The following is a 27890-nucleotide window of genomic DNA, read 5'->3' on the forward strand; positions in this document are numbered from 1 at the left end:
ACACAATCTTATGCAGCTGTTTGACACTGCAAGGGAATACAGTTACGTTTTTAAAAAGCTGAAAGGCATGTGGTTAAAAATCTGACAACAATATGGCAACAGGTCTCATTATTTTGTATATGGTTCTGTTCACGTCTACATTTCATTTACTTTCTTCTGCTCTATCATAGGAAAAGAAATACAAAAAACATAGCACATACAGTAGATGGGAGAAGAAAAATACAAATTTCATACACATTGTGTGATCCCAAATAGTAGGTCCTCAATTCAATAGCGTGTCTATACCAAATAAGACAATAGAGAAACCAAAAAATAGGTATAATGACACTCAAAAATTTTTTGTCAAGGGAACCAAAACTAATATTTAATGAACCATATAATTTTATTAATATATTAAAATACTACAAAAATTACAATGCGAATGACACAGTACAAAAAAAGAGTATGGTAACCCCCAAGTAATGCTGTGTTACGTTTTGTAAATACAAACATACATAGAGTAAATAACAAATAGTCCTATAGTCCTAAATGCAATTATAGCAATATATGTAAAGCACCATGAATAGATACAAAAATACTGTGACCAATGCTATATCTAGGTACCGTATATACTCGAGTATAAGCCGACCCGAATATAAGCCGAGGCCTCTAATTTTACCACAAAAAACTGGGGAAACTTATTGACTCGAGTATAAGCCGAGGGGGCAAATGCAGCAGCTACTGGAAAATTTCAAAAATGAAAATGGTCGGAGTTTTTGGGTGTAGTAGTTGCTGGGTGCTGGGAAAGGGGAGGGGTGTTTTGGTTGTCTGTCTGCCCCTTCCCTGAGCTTCAGGACTGTTTTTGCTTCCCCCACTTGGAATTCAGTCCAGCTGAATATAGGGTATCTGCAGTGCTCCTATTAACCCCTTCCCGACGGAATAGAAGCACTGCAGATACCCTATATTCAGTAGACCAGGCACCTTCAGACACAGGGATACCTAATGTGTGTGTTTCGTTTCACAGTAATTTTCTACTTTTATATGTATTCTAGGAAAAGGAGTGATTTAGAACTTTTATTTATTTATTTTTTATTTTTTTTTTTTGCACTATTTTATGGGAGATTCTATACATTAATATTTTGGCTGGTCATAGACACCCCCTCCTAAAAATTTTTTTTTTTTTTTGCTGACTCTAATATAAGCCGAGGGGGGCTTTTTCAGCACAAAAACTGGGCTGAAAAATTCGGCTTTTACTCAAGTATATACAGTATATATGTTGAACAAACAATAGTAATGTCTATCATACAAAGTCTGCACACAATAGCATTAAAAAACAATGGTGTGCCTAGGTTCCTGCATAACTGAAGTGATAGAGTCTATCACACAGAATGTGTATACATGCTATTATAAACCCCATACAAAGTGTATATGCATGCTGTACAAACAAGTTTTTTACCCAAAAGGCTAAGCAGAACACTAGACAAATTTGATAATATAATATTCCTGGCGCAAAAGGGCTTACATATGATAAATGTAATGATGGAGGACAAATGGAAAGAAGCACTACAGGGAGTGTCCGCCTGTGTCCTGTCTGCGGGGAAACCGTTTTTTTTTTTTAAGCCGGACTTTGTGTCCGGCTAAAAAAAAAAACGGTCTCCCCGCGGACAGGCCACAGGCGGTCACTGGTGGTCACCTTTACAAACCCATTCAATTGAATGGGTTTTAAAGGTGACTGCCGGGTTTCCGTCCCCTGTCCAGTTTCGCTGGGACTGAAGATGCACACCGAGACACCGAGCACAAATGTGAACGCCCCCTGAGATTAAAAATTGAGTGTCCCCCCTATTCCTATATGTTATTTTTCTCAATAACATATAGGAATAGCCTTAAGAAAGACATCTAAAGGTAGGAGAAGAATAGTCTTTCTTAAGGCTATTCCTACGTGTTATTGAGAAAAAATGTGATTTTAATGGTAGAATCCCCTTAAACTATATTTCAGCCCTCCAATGGTCCAAGGGACAGTGAACTGGCCCACTGTTTAAAAAGTTTGAGGACCCCTGGTCTGCTGTTTTCAGTGTTGTACTGTATTTTTTCGCTATATTTAATTATTTGATGTATATGTATTATCAATAAATTTATATTTTTGCATTATTTTCCTTTTGCTCTATTTTTTTTTTTTTTCTGTACAAAACTATTTAAGGCCAGGTCTGTACATGGCATAAGTGCCAGACTTATTATGTGCTGGAGGAGTTTTACTGAGCTGACAGCAGATAGCACTGGTCTCGTACTGGTTGATAAACAGTAATGTATTTTTTGCTCTGATTTAGGGTCCTTCCATTTTTTTTGTTATACAGCTCCTCCATGTTTATCTGTACATGATGTATGTAGCGCCTCGGTACTTCAAGTAAACACTGTTAAGGGCTCGTTCACATCTGTGCCCGGGGTCTCCACTTTCAGGTTTCTGTTTCCTGCCCGAAACTGGGCAGGAGACAGAAACCTGCAGGCAGTGGCATAACTAGGAATGGCGGGGCCCCGTGGAGAACTTTTGACATGCCCCCCTCCCCCCCCCCCCCGACTGACACCAACTCCGAAGACCTTGACCGACCCCCTCCTACGCATTCCTGCACGCTCTATTATGCCCCATAGTGGCCCCTACACACAGTATTATGTCCCATAGTGGCCCCTACACACAGTATTATGTCCCATAGTGGCCCCTGCACACAGTATTATGCCCCATAGTGGCCCCTACACACAGTATTATGTCCCATAGTGGCCCCTGCACACAGTATTATCCCCCATAGTGGCCCCTGCACACAGTATTGTACCCCATAGTGGCCCCTGCACACAGTATTATGTCCCACTGTGGATAACCATAAACAATTATTATACTCTGGGGTCTTTTCAGACCCCAGAGTATGATAATCAGAGACCAAGGGGGAGAAAACAATAAAAAAAAATCTGTTACTCACCTATCTCCCGGCTCCTACGCTGTCGGTCTCCGAAGTAATCCATCCTCAATTACGTCAGATGTCACATGACCCGGGACGCAGGCCGGAGTCATGGGACGTCAGACGACTAGGTTTTTTATGTTTCTTACCTCTCCCGGGCCGCCGATCATTATACTCGGGGGTCTGAACCCCCCCCCCCCCCCCCGAGTATAATGATAGCTGCGGTAGCGGCTGTCACTGGGCCCCTAATGTCCCGGGCCCTGTGGCAGCTGCCTCTGCTGCTACGGCGTTAGTTATACCACTGCCTGCAGGCATTTTTCAAACCCATTCAAAATGCTCACAGGCGCTCACGGCCAGACACGGTTTGACAGGTTTCTCAGGTCTCAGAACAGAGACCGGACAGGGGACCGCCAAACGGAATACCAAACACAACTGGAAATGCTGTGCAGTGAAAGCACACGGACCCCATAGACTATAATGAATCATGTGGACAGGAAAGTAGATTGTGAAGTACTTTCCTGTCTGCATGATCACTGCGGAGATCTGGCGGCAAGCACACGGGCCCAATTATAGTCTATGGGGTTCTGTGTGCTTTCACTGGCACTCCGCTTGCAGTTGCATTCGGTATTCCATTCGAGGGGGTCCTCATGCGGACTCACCTGGACGGAATACCAACGCAGATGTGAACGAGGCCTTAGAGAGCTAGAAATTGAATACCTAGTTTCCTAGGAGCTCTGACAATGTTATACACCATATAGATTTGGCATCTCCATGATCATACTGACCCACAGAATAAATGTAACCTGTCAGTTTTATCACACAGGGGACACTGTGAAAACAAAACCCTTAAGAGAATGGCATAAAGAATAATAAACTGCATAGTAGCATGCCATTTTGATTTTTCTTTTCCCAGCTTCCCAGTCCATAATATGGAATATTATTAAATTATGTTATTAGAACGTACAATTTGGATTGCAAAAAACAAACCCTCATACAGCTGTGTGAGCAGAAAAATACAAAATAAGACTTTTAGAAGGCAGGGGGGTAAAAAATAAAAACACAAAATCGAAAAATCACTGTTGGGGGTAATAACTGATTTGCCCCCAAATAAATAACTGTGAATGGGTAAATGAGGCACACTTGTTTGTTTGTGAGCGATAGCTTTGAGGTGATAGAAGAAATTTAGTGGTAGATATACACTCACCGGACACTTTATTAGGTACACCTGTCCAACTGCTCGTTAACACTTAATTTCTAATCAGCCAATCACATGGCGGCACTCAGTGCATTTAGGCATGTAGACATGGTCAAGACAATCTCCTGCAGTTCAAACCGAGCATCAGTATGGGGAAGAAAGGTGATTTGAGTGCCTTTGAACGTGGCATGGTTGTTGGTGCCAGAAGGGCTGGTCTGAGTATTTCAGAAACTGCTGATCTACTGGGATTTTCACGCACAACCATCTCTAGGGTTTACAGAGAATGGTCCGAAAAAGAAAAAACATCCAGTGAGCGGCAGTTCTGTGGGCGGAAATGCGTTGTTGATGCCAGAGGTCAGAGGAGAATGGCCAGACTGGTTCGAGCTGATAGAAAGGCAACAGTGACTCAAATAGCCACCCGTTACAACCAAGGTAGCCAGAAGAGCATCTCTGAACGCACAGTACGTCGAACTTTGAGGCAGATGGGCTACAGCAGCAGAAGACCACACCGGGTGCCACTCCTTTCAGCTAAGAACAGGAAACTGAGGCTACAATTTGCACAAGCTCATCGAAATTGGACAATTGAAGATTGGAAAAACGTTGCCTGGTCTGATGAGTCTCGATTTCTGCTGCGACATTCGGATGGTAAGGTCAGAATTTGGCATCAACAACATGAAAGCATGGATCCATCCTGCCTTGTATCAACGGTTCAGGCTGGTGGTGGTGGTGTCATGGTGTGGGGAATATTTTCTTGGCACTCTTTGGGCCCCTTGGTACCAATTGAGCATCGTTGCAACGCCAAAGCCTACCTGAGTATTGTTGCTGACCATGTCCATCCCTTTATGACCACAATGTACCCAACATCTGATGGCTACTTTCAGCAGGATAATGCGCCATGTCATAAAGCTGGAATCATCTCAGACTGGTTTCTTGAACATGACAATGAGTTCACTGTACTCCAATGGCCTCCACAGTCACCAGATCTCAATCCAATAGAGCATCTTTGGGATGTGGTGGAACGGGAGATTCACATCATGGATGTGCAGCCAACAAATCTGCGGCAACTGTGTGATGCCATCATGTCAATATGGACCAAAATCTCTGAGGAATGCTTCCAGCACCTTGTTGAATCTATGCCACGAAGAATTGAGGCAGTTCTGAAGGCAAAAGGGGGTCCAACCCGTTACTAGCATGGTGTACCTAATAAAGTGGCCGGTGAGTGTAAGCGCTTAGTTCAGAGGACACTAGGTGGCAGTACTGCTGTACTTATCTATACTGTTATACCGTTACTATAGCAACCAACCACAAAGCAGCAAATGCTGGGTTAATATACAAACATTTCCTTTTATTAAGTAGGCATAATAAATATCAACCTGCCAATAATAGTTAATAGACAACTAATTTTTCCTATACATTGATACAGAAATATTTTTGCTGGACAGGTTGTGTGGACAAACAGCTCCATAGAGTTTCTGGTTGTGATAACAATTCCTCGGTGTCTCCAGTTACTGTTACCAGGCAAGCTCCAGCTGATCCGCCATAATCTGTACTGATAGTTTTCTGCTTCACCAACACTGTCTGCAAAAATGCCTATTGTTTTACCACAGATACCCAAGTCTCTGTTTTCCAGCTATGACCCAACATATGTACCAGGGTAAGTGAAAACAATTGTTACATTTGTATTTCTCAGTTTTTTAATATGTGACACTGCAATAGTGTAAAGTGTTGCCAATACATGGAAAAATCAGATTACTAGTGGACTGTCTGTTATACCCATCTAAATGTATGCATATATAGCTCAGGATCATAAAACAGAAGTATACAGTCTGTCTGTAGACTAAAATATCATAGTTTAGATCTCATCAAATGTTATAAAAAAAGGTTAAAAAAAATACCCACATAACTAGTAATATGTACACAAATGTGCTATTTCTATAACTGAAACAAAAAAGTAAAAATAAAATTTGAAATATTTGTTGCAATATAATTTAGCATTTTCTCCATCATGTAAATAATAGAGATGAGCGAGTACTATTTGAAATGGCCATTTCGAAAAGCACGGACCCCTAGGAATGAATGGACACAGCCGGCAGCAAGGGGGTTAAGCGGCTGACCGCCGGCAAAGTCGGCGTGCCGGCCGCTTCCATCCATTCCTATGGATGCGTGCTATTCGAAATGGCCATTTCAAATAGTTCTCGCTCATCTCTAGTAAATAACACTGAATAATCAGTATATACCTCAAAAAGTCTTCACTGGCTTTAGTTAAGTGGACTGAGGATAAAACATCATAATCAATCATGGAAAGTCGGGTCCTAAATGCTGATACAGCAACAAGGCTTGTACCAGTAGTAGTTACTTGTTTGTATATAACAAATTCACCCTTATATACAATAGTTCCTCCTTTATACGTAATAGCCTCTTATGCACTGCTCAAAAAATAAAGGAACACTTAAGCAACACAATGTAACTCTAAGCAACACTGATTGACAATCAATTTCACCTGCTGTTGTGCAAATGGAATAGACAACAGATGGAAATTATTGGTAATTATCAAGACGCACTCAATAAAGGAGTGATACTGCAGGTGGGGACCACAGACCACATCTCAGTACCAATGCTTTCTGGCTGATGTTTTAATCTTTTTTGAGTGTTGTTTGTGCTTTCACACTCGTGGTAGCATGAGACGGACTCTACAACCCACACAAGTGGCTCAGGTAGTGCAGCTCATCCAGGATGGCACATCAATGCGAGCTGTGGCAAGAAGGTTTGCTGTGTCTGTCCACCAGAAGACGTGTAGGGGGCCGTAGGAAGGCAACAACCCAGCAGCAGGACCACTACCTCCGCCTTTGTGCAAGGAGGAACAGGAGGAGCACTGCCAGAGCCCTGCAAAATGATCTCCAGCAGGCCACAAATGTGCATGTGTCTGCACAAACGGTTAGAAACCGACTCCATGAGGATGGTATGAGGGCCTAACGTCCACAGATGGGGGTTGTGCTCACAGCCCAACACCATGCAGGACGCTTGGCATTTGCCACAGAACACCAGGAATGCCAACTTCGCTACTGGCGCCCTGTGCTCTTCACAGACGAAAGCAAGTTTACACTGAGCACATGTGACAGACATGACAGAGTCTGGAGACACCGTGGAGAGCGATCTGCTGCCCGCAACATCTTTCAGCATGACCAGCTTGGCAGTTGGTCAGTAATGGTGTGGGGTGGCATTTCTTTGGAGTGCCACACAGCCCTCCATGTGCTCGCCAGAGGTAGGATGACTGCCATTACATACCAAGATGAGATCCTCAGACCCCATGTGAGACCTTATGCTGGTGCGGTTGGCCCTGGGTTCCTCCTACAATGCCAGACCTCATGTGGCTGGAATGTGTCAGCAGTTCCTGCAAGATGAAGGCATTGAAGCTATGGACTGGCCCACCCGTTCCCCAAACCTGAATCCGATTGAGCACATCTGGGACATCATGTCTCCCTCCATCCACCAACGTCATGTTGCACCACAGACTGTCCAGCAGTTGGCAGATGATTTAGTCCAGGTCTGGGAGGAGATCCTTCAGGAGACCATCCGCAACCTCATCAGGAGCATGCCCAGGCATTGTAGAGAGGTCATATAGGCACGTGGAGGCCACACACACTACTGAGCCTTATCTTGACATGTTTTCAGGACATTACATCAAAATTGGATTAGCCTGTAGTATGTTTTTCCACTTTAATGTTGGGGGTGACTCAAATCAAATCAAATCAAAAAAGCTTTATTGGCACGTCCGAATAGATATTTAGCATTGCCAAAGCTAGTAAAGTGTGTGTGTGTGTGGGGGATTGGATTCAGTTGGGTGAGTGGTGGGTATGGGGGGGTGGGTTGTTTGGGTTATAACAGTCCATGGAGTCTCATCTTCCTCTTAGTTGGTGACCGCTATATGGGGAGGTGGGGTGGGGCGGTTGGTTTGGGGTATAGGAGTCCGTGTAGTCTCATCTTCCTCTTCGTTGGTGACCACTATATGGGGAGGTGGGGGTGGGGTGGGGTGGGTGTATTGGGATAAATATAACAGTCTGTGGAGTCTCATCTTCCTCTTGTTTGGTGACAGCTGGACACGTATTGGGCAGTGATCTCCACAGTGGCCTCTTCTTCTCCCAGTAGGATGTAGAGTTTCCCCTTCTCGTCTGCAGATATGAAGTCTGGGATGTGGGCAGAGAGTCTTTGGTAGTAGACGGCCCTCACAGCTGAGTATTTGGTGCAGTGTAGCAGGAACTGGGTCTCGTCTTCTAGGGCCCCCTGGTCACAGTGCCGGCACAGTCTGTTCTCCCGTGGCTTGTACGTCTGCCTGTATCGCCCCGTCTCTATCTCTAGGTTGTGGGCGCTCAGTCTGTACCGGCTCAGGGTCTGTCTGTGTTTGGGGTAGCGTATTCTCTGCAGGTAGGTGGCCATGGTGTAGTCCCTTTGTAGGGATTGGTACACGGTGAGTTTCTTGGAGTTATTTATTTCGTTTCTCCATTCTTCAATGTACCGCTCTCTGTTTGCCTCTGTGGTCGCCTTTATTTCGGCCTTGGTTATCATCTGTTGGTGTTTTTGGTTTGGTGGTTGGCTGTTGTTTGTTTGGTGAGTGTCTGGTTTGCTCAGGTGGCTTAGCCATGCTTTGTGGTGGTAGGAGTCAGGCTTGCTCCCCTGGATGTCTGCCTGGAAAGCTAGCGCCCTCTTCTGTATGGTGAGCCATAGGGGGAGTCTGCCTAGCTCTGCCCTGCAGGCCATGTTGGAGGTGTTGCGATGGACACGGAGCAGGTATTTGCAGAACTCCAGGTGGAAGTTCTCTGTTGGGCTGGAATCCCACTTTGACTGGTCTGGGTAGGTGGCTGGGCCCCAAACCTCGCTGCCATAGAGAAGGATCGGGGAGATGACTGCATCAAATATCTTCAGCCAGACCCTCACCGGTGGTTTGAGGTGGTACAGTTGTCTTCTGATGGCGTAGAAGGTTCTGCAGGCTTTTGCTTTCAGGGTTTCTATTGCTGCTTTGAAGCTTCCTGATTGGCTGAGCTCCAGCCCCAGGTAGGTGTAGCTGTTGGTTTTCTCCAGTGTGGAGCCGTTCATTGTGAATTGTGGGGTGGAGGCTTTATTGTGGCCCTTCTTCTGAAATACCATGACTTTGGTCTTCTTCTGGTTGATGGGTAGGGCCCATGTGACAGGCTTTCTTGGAGGTCTTTCTCGGTAGGGGCCAGGAGTAGGAGGTCGTTGGCGTATAGCAGGAACTTCACCTCCCAGTCGTTCAGGGTGAGGCCTGGGGTTGGTGAGGCCTCCAGGGCTGTAGCCAGTTCATTGATATAGATGTTGAAGAGCGTTGGGCTCAGGCTACAGCCTTGTCTGACCCCTCGGGCCTGTTGGAAGTATGCTGTCCTTTTCCCATTCACCTTCACACTGCACTGGTTTCCGGTGTAGGAGCTCTTGATGACGTCGTACGTTCTTCCTCCTATTCCACTCTCTAGGAGTTTTAGGAGTAGGCCTGGGTGCCATACTGAGTCGAACGCCTTCTTAAAGTCTACGAAGCAGGCAAATATCTTGCCTCTTCTGGTGTTGTGGACGTGCGTCTTGATGAGGCTGTGCAGGGTGTAGATATGGTCTGTGGTGCGGTGGTTTGGCATGAACCCTGCTTGGCTCTTGCTGAGGACCCCGTGTTGTGTGAGGAAGGTGAGGATTCTGTTATTGATGATGCTGTTGAACAGTTTCCCCAGCGTGCTGCTGACACAGATCCCTCTGTAGTTGTTGGGGTCATATTGGTCTCCATTCTTGTAGATGGGGGTTATGAGGCCTTTGTTCCAGTCTTCAGGGAAGTGTCCAGCATTGAGCACGAGGGTGAATAGCTTTGCCAGTGCCGCGTGTATTGCTGGAGGGCTGTATTTGATCATCTCTGGTAGGATGCCGTCAGGGCCACTGGCCTTTTTGCCTTTCAGCAGGACAATTCTTTCCTGTATATCTTTTATGGTGATTGGTGAGTTCAGAGGGTTCTGGAAGTCTTTGATGACTTTCTCCATGTCCCTCAGTTTGGTGATTATCTGTTGCTGTTCTGGGATTAGTTCTTCTTCTGGGATGTTTTTGTAGAGACCTCTGAAGTAGTTGAGCCAGATATTGCCATTTTGGATGTGGAGAGAGTTTTTCTTGGGCTTTGTGCCCATGTGGTGCCAGGTCTCCCAGAATGAGCTGTCCTGGAGGGAGTCCTCTAGTTGCTCTATTTTGTGGGAGAGGCACCTCTGTTTCTTCTCTCTGAGGATGCCTTTGTATTGCTTGCATAGATTGTTGTAGGCTTCCCTCGTCTCTCTGTTGTTGGGGTCTCTGTGTTTCTGGTTGGAGACTGCCCTTAGAGAACGGCGTAGAGCCTTGCAGTCGCTGTCAAACCATTTGTGAGACTGTTTGTTAGTCGGTCTCTTGGGCTTTGTCTGTTTCAGGCCTGCTAGTTCTGCTGTGGTGTACAGGATGTTACTGAAGTCCTTCACTGCTCGGGTGACCCCTTGTTGGTCTGGCTGGTAGGAACTCATATAGAAGTTTGTGAGCAGTTCCTTGATTTCGGGTCGGTTAGCCGCATTGGTGTATTCGGTGGCCCGGTGACTGGCCCATTTAAAGGATGGTGGTAGGTTGTAGAGACCAATCTGGTGGGGCTGCTTTGTGAGTGGCTTGTCAGTGGATCTCATGTACAGCAGGATCTGGTCCTGGTCTGACAGGTGTGTCTCAGGGGTGACTATGAGAGCATCTATGTCTGCTGGGTCTGCGTCTGTGATGACATAGTCCACCACGCTGTTGCCCACGTGAGAGTTTAGTGTGAAGCGTCCCTGAGAGTCCCCTCTGGTACGCCCGTTCATTATGTACAGTCCCAGACTCCGGCACAGGTTCAGCAGCTGTCTCCCGCTCTTGTTGACGGCTATGTCATAGCTATTTCTTCTTCTCTGTGCAGACTGCAGGTGGTGGACCTCACCTACCGGGATGTGCAGGTTTCCATCAGAGCACAGGAAGTCTTTCTCTGTGCCAGTCCTGGCGTTTAGGTCGCCGCAGATCAGCACTCTGCCTTGGGACTGGAACTGGGCAGATTCCCTTTGTAGGACCTCATAGATGTCTGGGTTGTGGTAGGGGGACTCTGATGGGGGGATGTATACTGCACAGAGATAGATGTCGTGTTGGCCGTTGAGGATGGAGTTGCTTATTTTTATCCACATGTGGTTGTCACCGCGCTTGATGGCTTTCACATGTTCTTTAAGTTCCTCCTTGAACCATATTAGTATGCCTCCTGAGTGGCGGCCTAGTTTGGTAGTCTTGCTTTTCCGGGCAGCGACAGAGAATTCCTTGTAGCCCATGGGTGTTAGGGATTCATCTTCTGCCCAGGTCCATGTCTCTAGGAGGATTTGGATGTCTATGTTTTTTAGTCTGTCTATAAAGTCTGGATCGTTTGGTTTGGATCCAAAGGCTGAGGTGTTCAGCCCTTGGATATTCCAGCTACTGATAGTCAGTGGTGTCATCTTTGGTGGGTATACCTTGTAATGAGCTGTCCTGCAGAGGACGGGCTGGGTTCCTGATTGGTGGTTATGTTGTGGATCCCAGTCTGGAGCAGTGTGTTGCACAGGGTGCTGAACATGGTTCTTATCTCCTCCATATCTGTGCTCTGCCTTGTTCTGTATGGCACAGGTGGCTTCCGCCCTGGCTTATAGTAGTCCCCATTTCCAGTTTTTTGGGGAGACGTTGTGTTTGAGATATTTTCCAGCCAGGCAACCTCCCCATGGGTCTTTGTCTTGTATGTTGAGGGGGGTATGGTGTTTGGGTGTGTCTCCTGGAAGGTGACCTCTCCACAGGTAACTTCTCCACATGTTTTTGTCTTGTATGGTGTATGGGCCAGGGGTCTCTGTTGAGCACTATGTCTTTAAGTTCTTTGGCCAGGAGGCTGACTCCCTGTTTGTTGAGGTGTTTGTCATCATATAGGTGACGTTTGTCTATGGAGGGGTGTTGTGCCAGGGTGATACCTGATGTTGATCGGATTTTGGATGCCAGCTCTGAATTGATATCTCTGATCATGTGTTCAGAGATGTCTTTTCGTGGGAGCAGAGATGACAGGATGATACTAGAGTCCGGGAACTGTTGTTGCGCTTTCTCTGCTAGCTGGGTCAGCTGTCCCGCTATCTGTTGGTGCTGGTCCTGGGCCTCAAGGTTTTTTGTCCCTGTGTGTATGATGACGTGGTTGGGTTTGGTGAAATAAGGGTCGTTGATGACAGCGTTTGCTTTTTCGATTGTTAAACAGTGGATTTTGGTGACTCTTTTCACTGGGAACAGTCTATTTGTGTCCAGGTATTTGCCATTGGAGTCTGTGATCAGGACAATATCTGGACCCGGTGATCTCCTCGTCAAGACTTGTCTGCTGTTCGGCTGGGTTGTTGGGGTTTGTTCTGGTTCTGATCTTGGGATGGAGGGCAGCTCTGGTTCTGATCTTGGGTTGGGGGTAGCTCTGGTTCTGTTCTTTGGGTGAGGGGCAGCTCTGGTTCTGATCTTGGGTTGGGGGGGTAGCTCTGGTTCTGTTCTTTGGGTGGGCGGCAGCTCTGGTCTCTCCTGTGTTGTTTTTCCTTCTGCTTTGTTGGGGTCCTGTCTGTTATCTGTCCTTTGTTTCTCACCCCCCCCCCCCCCCTCATTTTCTGACCCTCTCTCTTGGGTGAGGTGTTGTATCTGAGATTTCATGTCTGCTATCACTCTCCACAATTCAGCGTTTTCTTGGCGTAGTTTATGAAAATCACATTCTAGTTTCTGCAGGGCTTCACACCTCAGCCTGGTCAAATCCAGGCCTCCATTGGTTAATAAATTTGATTTCCATTGATGATGTTTGTGTCATTTTGTTGTCATCACATTCAACTTTGGACAGAACAAAGTATTCAATGAGAATATTTCATTCATTCAGATCTAGGATGTGTTATTTGAGTTTTCCCTTTATTTTTTTGAGCAGTGTATGTAACAGGCTCCCCCTTATAACAGCCCACCTTATATATAATAGTTCCTTTCTTATAATAGCCGCCCTTACATATAATTGTTCCTCTCCCATTATAGCCCCCTTATATATAACAGTCTCCCCCTTATATAACAGCACCCTATTATATAATATAATTCCTCTCTTATGATAGCGCCCCTTGTATAAAATAGTTCCTATATTATAAAATCCCCCTTATATATGCCTCCCCCTTAGAACTTTTATTTATTAGGGAGGAATGATAATATATAGGGGGACTAACATAAGGGGGAACAATTATATACAACAGCCCCCCCCCTTACATATTATAGTTCATCTTTTATAATAACCTCCTTTATAAATTATGTATAACAGTTTCACCTTATAAATAATAGCTCACCATACAGTAGTCCCTTATATTTAATAGTTCCCCCACTATAAATATTAGCCCCTCTACAAATAATAGCTTGCCCTCTTATCAGGTAATCCCTTTCCAGAAAACAATAAATCTTTTACTCACCTCACCACTCTCCCACGATGATTGGGGCAGCCGAAGTCTTTCCCTGTAGAACTGTACAGGCGGTTGCAGTGACATCATCATGCCACATGTGCCTCAATGTCCTATGAGTTACTGCCTGTCTTCTATGGCATAGCAGGGACTTTCCAGTTCCCTGCGTTCACAGCACAGCACAGCACATTGATACAGCTGTAGAGCTCCCAGGATTCACATCACTTCACTCCCATAGTAGCCCTTTCACTTAGTATAATGTCCCATATTGGCATCCATGCAACATAATGTCCCACAGTGGCCCCTCCCCTAAGTATAATATGCCACAGTGGCCCCCCCATACAACATAATGTGCCATAGTGGCCCCTTCGCACAGTATAAAGGCCTATAGTGACTAGAGATGAGCGAGTACTATTCGAAACGGTAGTTTCGAATAGCACGCTCCCATAGGAATGAATGGACGCAGCCAGCACGCAGCCGGGGCCGGCGTCCTGCCGATTTACCCCCTGCGCGCCGGCCGCACCCATTCATTCTTATGGGAGCGTGCTAGTACTCAGTCCTTTCTAATAGTGACCCATCCACACAGTACTGTATAATGTCCCATCATGGCCTTCATATAGTAATTTCCCATAGTGGCCTCTGCACAGTATAATGTCCAATAGTAGTGCCTATGGTGTTTGTTGCAAATATTGCAAAAATTTTGGTTTTACTAGAACCTGAACTTTTTTGGGGTCACAACCCACAAGTTATTAATATACGCTAGAGCAGGGGTGCCCAATACGTCGATCGCGATCTACTGGTCGATCGCGAAGGACGTATGGGTCGATCTCGGGATCAGTGTCTGTTTGTTGACAGCGCAGGCTGAGAATCCTCTCCGGACACTGGCAGGCCAGGGCCTTGCACTCATTCGCAGTCAGGGCTGCAGCGGCCTCGCCTGTCAGTTTCCGGAGATGATTCTCAGCCTGCTTTGTGAACAAGCAGACACCGGAGAGCTGTCTCCTGCTCTCACGCTCCGCCCCGCCCTGCCCAAGGCCCTGCCCTGGCCTGCCCCACCCCACCCAGGCCCCGCCCCACCCCCGCCCACAAGAACTGGGTAGTAGATCTTATCCCTTGGTCAGTTTCTAAAGTAGCTTACATGCTCAAAAACTGTGAGCACCCCTGCTCTAGAGTCTCTTTACACTGTAGAGTAGAATGATTGGAGGACCAGAGGAAGTGATTAAGACATAACTAACTGTCTTACTCACCTCTCTTGGGCTCTGATGTCATAGACAGCTGAGGCATGTAATTGCAGCTTAATGACAATGGTGTGACGTATGTGACCACTAGGTCACGCTCGAGTCATTATGCACCTTGAAGCTCGCACGACCTACGTAACTGCTAAAGCCCAATTACAGGCCTCAGCGGTCTTTGACGTTCTCACACTGTTCAATGTCAGCAATGTAATATGCGGCCATGGACAGGAGTGGTGATCGGTGAGTAAATAGCTGTAACTCTTAGGGCTCATTCATACGGGGAGCAGTGGGGCGGATTTTGGCAACCCGCCTGCCACGACCGTCGCGGTTGCGGCTTCCCCCTCCGGAGTCAGCTCAAATGAATGGGCCGACTCCGGAGGTTGCTCAGCGAGCCGCTGAATCCGCCTGAAGAAAGGGCAGCTCGCTTCTTTTTTCCGCTAGCGACAACATGCCGCTAATAGAAAAAAGAACGCTAGTGATCTCCATAGATCACCATTGTATGGAGGCGGATTTTGAGGCGAAATCCGCTGTCAAAAAACACCTTCTTGCCCCCGTGTGAACTAGCCCTTACAGCGGAGATGCCGGAGCTAATGCATGGTTGCAGGAGTCGACCGCCGGTTTTTTTTTCACTGTGTTGCCTCTGATTTAAATAAAAGGTGATCTAAGCAATAGACTTTTCCCAAATTGTTATAACTAAAAAGTACATCTGGCCCCGCAAAAAAAAAACGCTCTATGGATCTCCGTACAGCTGGAGGGGCAACTGTCAATGTGACCTTACAGCTGTTGCAAAACTACAACTCCCACATATTAAATATTTTACCATTTTTTGCTTCAAAATTTTCCTCCTCTAAAACCTAGGTGTGTCTTATAGTCCAGTGCGTCTTATAGTCCAAAAAATATTGTATCTGGAAAAAATAGAGTTTTCATTTACACCTGCTGTGCACTCATTTACCCCATGATACATTTCTTGAGGGGTGTAGTTTACAAAATGGGATCATGTCTTGGGGCTTTCCATTACACTGGCACCTTTTAGGATTATGAAAATATGTCTTGGCATTTGAAACTAATTCCAGCAAAATTTCTTCTGCAAAGCCTAATGGCCCTCCTCACCTTCTGCGTGATGCCAGTGCCCAAGTGGTAGTTTTCATCTTTCATTTCTAAATTGAAAAAAAAATAGGGTTGAAAAATGAAAACTTTAAATTATTGGAAAAAATATTTTTATGATAATAAATTGTATGAAACAACTGTAAAGTCAAAATGCTCACTATAACCTTGATAAATTGCTTAAGCACTGTAGCATACAAAATGTTGTTACTTTTGGGGGTTTTCCACTGTTCTGGTAACTCAGGGACTCTGCAAATGAAACATGACATCCAAAATATATTGCAGCAAATCCTCTTGTCTCCAAAAGCCTAATGGCGCTCCTTTCCTTCAGCGCCTTGACGTGTACTCAAACAGCAATTTACAGCAACATGTGAGATATTTCAACAAATTTTGAGAGGTATTTTTTTCTATTTACCCCTTGTTAATGAGTAAATTTTGGGGCTAATTTAATGTATTATTAAAAGAATTTGAAACGTTACATTTTGCCTCCGTTTTTCTTTATTTCCTATGAAATTACTGGGTTAGCAAATGTTAAATGCTCAAGTGAAAGTTTTAAGAAGTGCAGTTTTGAAAATGGGATGATTTATGGGAGGGGTCCTGTATATAGACTTTTAGAAGCTCCACCAGAAATTAGTTGATTCTCAAAAAAATTTGGTTTGGAAATTTTCTTGAAAATATGGGAAATTGTTTTTACACTAGTACATCTACACGTTATAAAAAAAAAAAGCCGGAAATAATTTGTAGAATAGAGGGCGTTATAACAGGGTGTAATTCCCAGGTATCGGAGGTGGTCCTCCATTGAAAGTTATAGTTACTGCAGAGGAGAGAAAGATTACTGAATTTTTTCATACAAGTCTTTATATGAATGTGATCAGTTTATTTTGCTCTTTAGCACGCTGCTTGCCAACTGCATTTTCCTGGTGACGTGTTTCTTTTAAATAAGATGAATTGCTATACCATATACAAACCATGGACATATGTGGAACTGTTTCCAATCCTGTCCAATCCCTTAAAGAAACTAGGTACTAAGTTTCGTGGCAAAGTATTTTCAGGTTTTATATTCTATTTCTGTTTGTCTATTTATTTTCTATTTTTGTTTTTTCTATATACTTCATTATGGCCAACATTGTAGAAATAGCACATGATGATAACTTACTCTATTTCATGGCCTTATAAACCTGCATAATATGTGTAGTTTCTATCATGGTCAAGGTTTTAATGTTGTTTATCCTCCTGCTGTTAAATGAATTATGAGTCATCACGGACAAACTACATTTAAAGGCCATATAAAGATGAGTCATGGGTGAAAAAACATGGATTGTACCTTTTAACCGACACAAAGACTTTAAAAAATACACTAATGAATTACCCTCTAGCCCTTCATGTTTCAGACAGATGTGCATACAATTTTTCATACCAGTTCTGCTGTAGGTAAATGACGAACATTGACTAGGTTCACACGGGGTATTTTGGTCAGGATTTTGAGGTGGAATCTGCCTCAAAATCCTGACCAGAAAAACGGGTCCCATTGAAATCAATGGGAGATGGTCAGTTTTTTTTTCCGGAAGTGGTTTGTTCCGGCTCCCGGAAAAAAGAAGCAACATGCTCATTCTCACTTCCCTCCCGACTAGGCCCATTCATTTGGGCTTATTCCAGATCTGAGTGCCGTGAATGGATGCCGATGCGCTGCACCGGCATCCAGTCGTGGCTACCCGTTTTTTGGACCAGAAACTGAGGCGGCCTCCGGCCTAAGACTAATGGGAGTCATCAACTTAACAATGGCAGCTGGAACCTGAATTGAGAAAAGCAACAGTTTTCATATTTACAAATACTTATCAGAAGATAGCAATAAAGGAGGAGGAGGGGCAGCTCAGGCTCCTGCCGGCAATGTATGCAAGCAGGGATCAGAAGACCCTGCACCTGCTAATAATGTCATTCACTCCCAATCAGTGCTACAAGGGCTCATTTGGGATGGTCAGGAGCCCCATCGAGAGCGCCGCCTGAGGCCGTCGCCTCACCTCGCCTCATTAGAGGACTGGCGCTGTCAAGGCCTAACACAGGCTGGTCACTATAGAGTTAAACTTTGTGGGGCTGCTATTGGGGGACATTAAACTTTATTTGAAAGGAAAATGACTCAGCATCGTCAATATGGTGTATTTTCAGTCTGTGTTTACACAGTAGCTGAAGTTTGTAATGTCACCGGATGTAGGTGATAAGTAGTCTATATTTATACCACCTTTGACTTGGAATTAAAATTTACACAGAATTCGAATTTGACACAATTGTGGTGCAGTTTTGGTATATCGTGGCACATTTAAGTCTTATCTTATTTTTCTGAGAATCCACACCCACATGTCTAACAAGCTGAAAAAATATTAGCCAAAATGAATGCACCAAGATACGCCACACTGCACCAAAGATGTGCTGCGTTTATGCTAGTGTCTAGTCACATCCACAATAATAAATCTGGGCCATAAGATTGTTGTAAAAAAGTCTGCTCTAGTTGACAGTTTGGAATTGATGGGAAATATACAGTAAACTGCTTCCATTCTTCCTTTTATATGTAATCTTACTTTAATGTTTTCTTTAGCTACACAGGCTACACTCCAAAACTCCACAGTGAACAAGGTAAAATATATGGCAATGCTACTCTTAGATCAGCGAACTATGAACCTGGCCTCCAGAGATATGGATGCAATCACATTCCTTCCTATTATATGGAGTTTGATGGAAAAGTTTCTAATTATTCAAGAAGAGATGCTGAAAACTGGAACAATAAGCTTGGTATGTACTTAACTATACTGTATCATTATATATTCAGTATGTTCTAAAATAGCAATAAAGATAATCACTATTATGACATAACCATATTAGAACATGGCAGGTTTTGGGCAGCCTTATCAACCCCTTCTTGCATTGATATGTACATGTATGTCAGGGAATGTTGTTAATAAGATTATGTGAATATATATGTGACAATGGACTCAGAAGTAGAGCCCGCGTGATCACTGTAGGAGCTCAGCTTTAACTGACAGCCAGGCTCTTGCTGCAACAGTCAGGACAATGACTCCAGTCCCGGCTGTTTAACCCAAAGAGGTCAAACGGACAGCTCCATTGTCCCCCACAATGAGATTGTCAATGCTCATGAAACACCATGGCAACTACAGGTCTAACAATGGTCTAGGTGGCTGCTGTCAGGGGCCTGTCTGAATAGAGTGCCTGATACATATCTGTATATTTAATCCCCTAGTGCCCTGAAGTGCCTTAGCGGGGAGCTTGAAAAGACGTAGAAGCAATTTAATGTTTAAGAAACATGTAAAACTTATCAAAATTGTGTACACTGATTAGTATCACCATAACCTTTACAATCTGCCCTATAATATTATTATACTGTTTAAGGTCAGTTTCAGACGACCGTGTTGCAACTGGCCTACCGTATTATAATTTTTCGCAAATTTCCCCAAATTTTTAATTTTCACAAAGGGTTAAAGAAGAAAACATGCCATACAACAATACAAAAGAACTCAGAAGTTATAGAGCATCATGTGTGTTTGTGGCCTAATTAGGATATTTACATTTCATTGGCGGACAGTTGCAGAGGCTCCAAGGAAAAATAAAAAATTTAACCCTCAAAATTTAATCTCAAGAATACATTCAAAAATTAATGTGCAAATTTTTATATATTTTTTTTTTGAAATTTCAGAGTCATTTCAGAGCCTAATATGCTGTGCCCACTTTGTGTTAACAGAGACACACACTCCTAAAACTTTAAGCTGGTTATGCCGGGCAAAAAAAAAGGTGTATACTGTAGGTGGGTGCAAACTGCTGTTTGGATACATAGTAAGACTCAGAAGGAAAGGAGTGCTGTACTTTTTGGCTTTTGGAGTGTTAATTAGAGGCACTGCTTTTGGATGCTATTTCACTTTTGGAGAGCCCCAGATGTGCCAGTATAGTGGAATTTTTCAAGGCGTGACTCCATTTTGTAAAGTACACCATCAAGGAATTCATCAAGGGACATAGTGAGTATATTAATGCTTGATTGTTGCATTAATTTATTTTTCAGAAATTAATGTGCACCTTTTGGTGAAAAGTGAAAATAGTAATTTCTCCAGAAATATGTAATTTTAATGCTCAATATGTTTTGCCCATATTGTGTTGGCAGAGACGCACACTCCAAAAACTCTTAAGAGGAAGGTACAACAACTTTGGGAGTATTCATCAGTGACATAAGCTAGGAACAACATATTGCACATTGAAATCACGTATTGCTGGAAAAAATTCTATTTTAACTTTTCACCATTTGGTGCACATTCATTTAGGGAAAATAAATGAATGCAATGTGTTGCACATTGAAAAATGGTCACTACAACCCTGCTAAATTCCATGAAGGGTGCATTTTCCAGAATGGGATCATATGTTAGAATTCCACTTTTCTGGCATTTCAGAGGCTCTGCAAAATTGGTATGCCTAAAACATCTAAATTTTGCTCCAAAACCCAAATAATACTCTTTTCCTTGTGTGCAGTGGTGGAACTACCACCATGTCAGCTGTAGCAGCTACTACAAGGCCACAGGCCTTAGGTGCCCCTGCTGCTTTTTTTTTAAATAAGCCGTTACTTGCAGGATTACATCAGCAGATTATGGCCCCTATTATTACCATTCCCCGCTCCTGCCCATGGCTGGCTCCAACCCCCTTCCATCCATCCATTCCCCATTCCATTCCATCCCTCTAGGGGGTCCTGCATCCAAAAATCGCATCACTGAGCAGCGCTAGGACATCTCTGACGCTATTCAGCTTGATGCATGGTCCTGAATGCTGAAAGGGAAGTGGAAGTGGCCGTGGGCATGAGCAGGGATCAGTAAGTAAGACTATAGCACTTGGAGTATTTGTAGGACACATTTAAAACTAAAATGCTATTATTATTCTTCTTCAGACCGCATAGTATATTGATTGGAAGCTCACAGAAGGTTATCAAACATAAAAACCAGTGGCACCCACATCTCCTAGGCTCCATCATGGGTCTTAAGACCTCTTCAATAACTTCACAGACTGTAATTGGGTCTCAGTGGTCATGTGGGTCAGGCCGCTGTCATTTTGCAGCAATTAGAGGCCTCAGCGATCTGTGACGTCATTGAAGAGGCCCAAAATGCTATATGGAGATCACTATTGGACATTATACTGTTTGGAGGGGTCACTGTGAGACATTATACCGTGTGGAGGGCACCCTTCACGTCCTCAGGCACATGCGGTTTTAAATATCACTAGAAAGTCAACAGTGCACTGAATTTAGCACACTTTTGGAATTCCCGTTATGTGCCCTGGGGAAGAGCTATCGGTGCAGATACCGATAGCTTTTTACTGTCAGAAGGGCATTTCTGACAGTCTGTGACGAACACCCCTCCTGACAGTAGTGTCCACAGCGCTGTACTGTCAGAGTGGGTGTTCCTTACCACCCAATGATTACGCTTAGCGGTGAGGAATGCCCCCCCAGTTCTATATGGATGAGTACTGTCAGGAGGGGGGGTGCCTCACCGCTCAGCATCATAGATCTTCCCCCAGGGCACTTAATGGGAAAGCCCACAGTGCGCTGAATTCAGAGCACTGTTGGCTTTCTAGCAGTATATAGAACTGCCTGTGGCCAAGGACATGAAAGGTACTCTTTGATTGGAACTTAACTCTGACTATGGGTGTTACAAGCAGGTGTCAGCTGTATGTCATAGCTCACATCTGCTCTCTATGGTACTTGCTATATATATCCGATAATATGTCTGTCTTTTTTTAACATTACATAGAATGCGGGATTGTGCTTTTGTGTGCAGTATATCATGAACACAACAGCAAACTCACAGACACTGTTAATCAAAAATAGTATAGCTTGCTATTTCCCTCTTTCAATTCAAGGACATTTTGATCCATCAAGTGAAAAGTATTTTTATACTCAAACAAAGCACACTTATAACGGACATCCTCAAACATCTTATGCAATAAAAGCAATAGAGGAAATAAAGCGTGAGCTGAACACACCTGCAAAATGTACTTCATCTGAAATGGACAGATGGACTTCTCTGAGAGACATTACCCAAAGGGAGAAGCCAAAATGTGATCGACAAACTCAGCAGGTTTGTTCTTCCATTATTCTACAGAATAGTTTTTAGTTGTGTACAGAGAGGTGTACTTGTTTATGTTGCAACTATATGAGATCCGCAATTGTGGATAGATATAGTCGTGTGCATTGGACATAAAGCAGAATATTTTTCCTCATTTCTCAATGATACTCATACACAGGTAAATTCAGACAAGCTTTCCAAAGTTATCATACCTATCCTTATTTTGTTATTTTGTTGTTATTATTGTTTCTTTTCGTTTGTTCTTACTGTCCTTATTTTGAATAGAAGAAAGGGGGGATGCCTTTGGATTTAACTTTGTAAGTATATTATCGAGCAAAAGGGTAGTAAAAAGTGGATCTAACTTTACCAAGCCATTAATAAAAGGATATTGATTATTACATTGAGTGCTAGCTAAAAAAAACCTTCTTACCCCTATATAATTTACCAGCAGCTATATTGAGATGTAACTTAGTTAACCCAAACTTCTTCCATTGGTTAAACTGTTGCAGCGTGATATCTTATCACAGAACATAACAAAAACCAACGAAAGTCATTGAGAAATGTAAAAAGATATCACACTGCAGCAATATAACCAGAAGTTGGGGTTTACTCTGTTACATCTGTACTTACCGCTGTCACTTTAGCAATAGCAGAGCTTTCTCAGCTGCATTTGCAAAAGTTAGAAATTAGTGGCCATGCTTCTGCAGAATAAAGGTCCAGTATGCTAAGGGTTGACACATATCTGGCTTGAGAAAGCACCCGTAGGCGCAAAACGGCTGTTGCCTCTGCCGCATATGTTAACACTCCCTCCCGCATTGTTTTAATGATGTACTTTAATAAAGGACTACATTTTTAAAGAAGATACCTTTTCTTGTTGAGTGCCCCCCGTTTTCTTCCTTTTCTCTTTTTTACATGCTAAGGGTCCATTCACATGGAGGAAAATGGTGCTTTATTTTGCACTGAATTTTCCACGCTAGTGAAAAATTCTGCTAGTGGAAAAAAAGCTAGAGGAACCCATTGAACTCAATGGGAGGCTTTTTTTCAGCGTGGAAAATTCAGTGCCAAATAAAGCGCCATTTTCCTCCGTGTGAATGGAGCCTAAGGGTGAAGCCCCATGTTGCAGAAGCGCAGCTTTTTTTGTTGCACATTTTGCTGCAGTTTGGAGCCAAAGCCAAGAATGGCTACAAAAAGAAATGGGAAATATATAGGAAGTTCTTATACTTCTCCCTTCTGCTCAATCCACTCCTGATTTTGGCTCGAAAAAACACAATAAATTCTGCAACAAAAAAAGCTGCCTTTCTACAACGTGGGACCTCAGCCTAAAAGTCAGCACTTTTTTTTCTAATCTGTTTATATTTTCTTATCGGAAGCTGCCATCTTGCATGAGCATCATCTTTATTCAGTTGACAGCAGTTAGTGATATGCGTTACAGCAGTCTCATAGCTATAGGCAGCAATAGTAATCCCTTTTTCTACAAACACCACATCAGAATAGCTTTTAGAAGGGTATACCCTACTTTTCTTTTTCTGATCTGTGCCACCGTTCCTAAAAATTTCTTTTTTATTTGTGCATGTTCAGTCGGCTCTACCATGTCGCATTATCAGAGCCGACTGCACATGTCCATTCAGCCATTTTCCTGTGACCAAACGGAGGCTCATGTAATAGGCCACAAGAAAATGGTCAAACGGACATGCACAGTTGGCTCTGCCCAAGGCACCATGACAGAGCTAACTGAGCATGCGCAGAATCTGGATCCCAAATGCAGATACGCCGGCTGATGGTGCGACGAAGAGACGTCGGCAGAAGAAGTCAGAGGCATCGTTGGAGAGTCTTTAGTGAGCACATGCCCCCTGCGCTTTCTGAAGACTTATTTGCATAAGGAATAAAAAAGAAATTTCTCAGGAATGGAGTGCGCAGATCAGAAAAAGAAAGATAGGAGAAGAATAGCTGTTTTAAAGGTATCTAATGATAGAATCCCTTTAAGGTCTGTGGGAAAGATATGCTCTGTTGAAAGAGGAGAAATACATGACATCATCTGATGTCAGTGGAGGATTCAGTGAGGAGTGATGACTTTAGAGGTGTTATGCTGCATTAATTCATTGAGGCAAGTGTGAATTTACTATTAGACTTAGTGGCCATAGTGAAAATTGCAGGATTTAGTACTTTTTTTTTTTTTTTTTTTAATATAGACAGTATCATTGAAAATTTAAGAAAAAAAAGTAATCAAAAATCCTAAACAAAAATATTTTTAGTATAAAAACTTGGTGTTAAAAATAGGTCATTTTCTGGTGTCTTTAACAGTACCCAATCATTTATTCTTTTGTGTAATTATATCAGTAACCTGCTATATGTCATAAAATGGACAGCACATTTACTGATTCTAAATCAGCCATTACAACATTGGGCTTCTTAAATTAATTTTTGAATAGCAAATACTGGTAGAATAGAATGAAGTAGCACCTTGAATTTTATTATATGGTATTGCAAGAAAAAGCAAAACTACTATTACTAACTGCTTTTTGGGAAGCAAAATCTCTGAAACTAAAGTGTTGTTCTGTGTCAGTCATAAATCATATGTTTTTCTGTGTAAAGACAGGTGAAATGTCAGGACTTCCTTCCTACAGAAATGAAAAGATAAAAAAAATCTTCAAAGAAAATATTACAGAAAACATTCCTTCTACAAAGTTATCTCAAACAAATGAGTATCTGCAAAGAAGACAAGGAAAATTAATATACAGAACCAACAATGGCCTCCTCCCTAACTATTCAGGATATACACCTGGTAAAGTAGTTTTTCTACTAGAGTATAATGAGTGCAGGATTATCTAAGCCCCATGTAGCGGGTTGCAGTAAAAAAGCGATGCAAGAAAAAGCACAATGTGTTGCCACTTTTGCATCACTTTTCACAGAAAGGGGACCTCCACAAGAAACCTCTGCAGACTTTTTGCTTCCACTGTACCTAGAGGGAAACCATCTGCGTTTTCATAGGTATAATTGACATGCTGCAATTTAAAATCCTACCAAGATCATCATGATTGCTCTTACAGATCCCTAGCAATGCAGATCTCAATTCCCAACAGTGTTTTTAACAACAAATCGCTCAGAATATGTATGGGCTATCATTATGATTCTCATCTTTAAAATTAATACAAAGGTCAAGACGGGGTAGGGGGACTTCTGTCCATGTTATCCCCTCTCCTATCAGAGAACATACTAGTTTGTCACATAGAGGGATAATGTAATACCCCTCTGAGCCTAGTCAGGAATTCTTATATAATATCCCTCTGAACATAACCAGAAAGTTTATTGACGCTGTGATTGACGTTTTTTAGTGTCAAGGTGGCAGCACCTAAGAAGTTGCACCAAACACTTACACAATACATACACAAACTCATCAATAAAGTTTACATTTCATACAATCCCTGTCCTGTACATGCCTGATCTTTATAGATACTCCAACTGCCCCTTTAGTGATATCCGTTATATGCTAAAATAATAGCAATAATGATTATTACTAAAGATGAATGTACAACACATTTCTGTCAGGTGGAAAAGTTCCACACATTTTCACCCATCAACGCTGAGGCCCCAGATTGCGGAAACGCAGTTTTTTTTGTTGCATATTTTCTGCTGGTTTTTTTTTAGTCAAAGTCAAGAATGGCTACAAAAGGAATGGGAAATATATAGGAAGCTTCTTATACTTCTATCTTCTTCTCCTCAATCCACTCCTGGCTTTGGCTCAAAAAACGGCAACAAAATCTGCAGCAAAAAAAGCTGCATTTTCACAACGTGGGCCCTCAACCTAAATGTCATCATATAAAATGCCAGTTTTTGGCAGCTTTCAAATGGATATGATAGCGGGCGGTTTGTTGCATCATCAGATCTATAATTATGACTCTCTAACACCAGTAATAATGAACCGCAGAAACTTCGCAGAGGCTGCATCCATAATATGTGCACAATAAATCGGCCATGCTATGCTAATCTGAAACCGGCCCAAGATTTTATATTCCCTGTTAGAATTTGGTATTTTTATCTTGTTGGTGGTCAGTATGTGAGGGCAGGTTTTGCACCTTTTCTGTCTGCATGGAAATGTTCCTGTGTTAGTTGGAGGTGACAGTGAGTTCCTAGTAACCATATTCCTGAGGTTTGGTGGCTGTCTATAGCACAGGAGAGGGAGGTCTGGAAATATGGATTTTAGACGGTGGTCTTTTTGGAGTAGTGGATGTAATTTGCGTGTGATTCCTCTCAATGTCTCCAGGTGTGGGTTATATGTGACAACCAGGGGCACCCAATTGTTTTCATGTTTGGTATTGTATTTTAATAACTCTGATCTTGGTATTCTCGTGGCCCTGGTGATTTAGTTTTCAATTGTTCTTGGATGGTAACCCTGGCTCAAGAATGTGTTTTTGAGGCCCCCAAAGTGTTTGTCTCCATCTGCAGAGTCTAAACATATGCGATGGTATCTGATATCCTGGCTGTAGACAATGGAGTTCTTTATGTGTTTTGGATGAACGCTATCCCATCTTGGGTAGGGAGGGCAGTCAAGAGAACAAAGAATGGACCTTCCCATGTCAAAACATTTCAGCAATGAAGATCATAATATCAACAATGATATGAAAATTTTGGTTTTAAGAGGGAATTTTAAATCCAAGAAAGAGAGACGGATTTATGAGTACAAGTTTTTGACCCTGCTTCAAACATTGCAGAAAGAGATGAATCTGTCACATGGGTTCATGGCATCCTACAGAAATCACTGAACTGAGACAGCCAGCCATAAAGACACTCTGTGAACTGATAAGAACATTGCAAACTGATGAATTGTTTATTTGTATGTAACAATAACCAATAACCTTCTTTCACCCTCCCTCCTAGAATTCTATTCCTATGAGTCCCTCTGTACATAAATATGCAGCCTTCAGAAATTGTTTTTAGATATACCTGAAGAAGAAGCCGAGAGCTTCGAAACGTTGTAATCTGTCATCATTATTAGTTAGCCATTAAAAAAGGTATCATCTACTGAAGACTCTCAAGTTTTTGTTTTTACAGTACCTACAAAGTGAATGAGTTTTTGACTATTCACAAATAACAGAAAAAAAAACGCTGTGGAAAGGCTGCATTCTTAAAAACGAGAAAAACGGCAGTGAAAACGCAAATAAAAATGCTGCAGAAAAATTATTTTTAGCTGCGTTCTGTAACGTTGGACCTTAGCCTTAGGCTTGTTGCAGATTTTGCTGCTTTTTTGAGCCAAATCCAGTGGTTTGAGCAGAAGGTAGTAGTATAAGGATTTCCTATATATTTTCCATTCCATTTGTAGCCACTCTTGGCTTTGGCTCAAAAAACCACAGCAAAATCTGCATCAGAAAAAAAGGTGCTTTTTCGCAATGTGGGGCCTCAATCTAAATTGGTAAATCTACCTAAAATGAGTTGATTGCGTCTTGCAGTCTCTATGTAAACGTTGCTAAAAATGTAATTTTGTATAATATTAGTAACACTTATCTTTTTAATGTTATAGGGCAAATGTTTTCTATAGGGTCCACATGGGGAAAGAGCAGCGAAAATGCCATAGGAAAGCTGCATGAGCAAACATTCCAATGGACGTCTCTCTTCTGAAGTTACTACATTTGATTCTACAACATATACACCTGTCTTAAAAGAGTTGCTAAATAAATCAGATAAAACATATTACGTACAAGTACTGTTTTTATTTATGATTTCATAAATATATGCAATGAAATTCCATATGTTGTATGTGCCAGCAAATAACTGTACTGCATGATCTCTTCAAAGGGAAATTGATATATACTATAGTCCAGCACAATGTATTAGGTTCTACATTATCCTTACACAAT

The 27890-nt window shown here is 42.8% G+C and overlaps 1 protein-coding gene across 1 annotated transcript; it reads left to right on the top strand.

Moving 5' to 3' along the window:
* Positions 1–5705: 5705 nt before the first annotated feature.
* Positions 5706–27651, top strand: LOC142194708 (ciliary microtubule inner protein 2B-like). Its single transcript, XM_075264019.1, has 5 exons — positions 5706–5773; positions 18522–18715; positions 21833–22050; positions 24631–24820; positions 27554–27651. The coding sequence occupies exons 1-5, from the start codon at positions 5706–5708 to the stop codon at positions 27649–27651; spliced, it is 768 nt and encodes a 255-aa protein (XP_075120120.1).
* The last annotated feature ends 239 nt before the right edge of the window (positions 27652–27890 follow it).

The sequence above is a fragment of the Leptodactylus fuscus genome, chromosome 1 (assembly GCF_031893055.1).
Source record: "Leptodactylus fuscus isolate aLepFus1 chromosome 1, aLepFus1.hap2, whole genome shotgun sequence".
In the NCBI taxonomy this organism is placed as follows: Eukaryota; Metazoa; Chordata; class Amphibia; order Anura; family Leptodactylidae; genus Leptodactylus; species Leptodactylus fuscus.

Excerpts from the sequence above, each read along its gene's own strand:
- LOC142194708 (XM_075264019.1), top strand. The coding sequence starts at position 5,706 with ATGCCTATTGTTTTACCACAGATACCCAAGTCTCTGTTTTCCAGCTAT. Across the intron at positions 5,774-18,521 it reads GACCCAACATATGTACCAGG|CTACACAGGCTACACTCCAA; the intron begins GTAAGTGAAAAC and ends TGTTTTCTTTAG. Across the intron at positions 24,821-27,553 it reads CTATTCAGGATATACACCTG|GGCAAATGTTTTCTATAGGG; the intron begins GTAAAGTAGTTT and ends TTAATGTTATAG.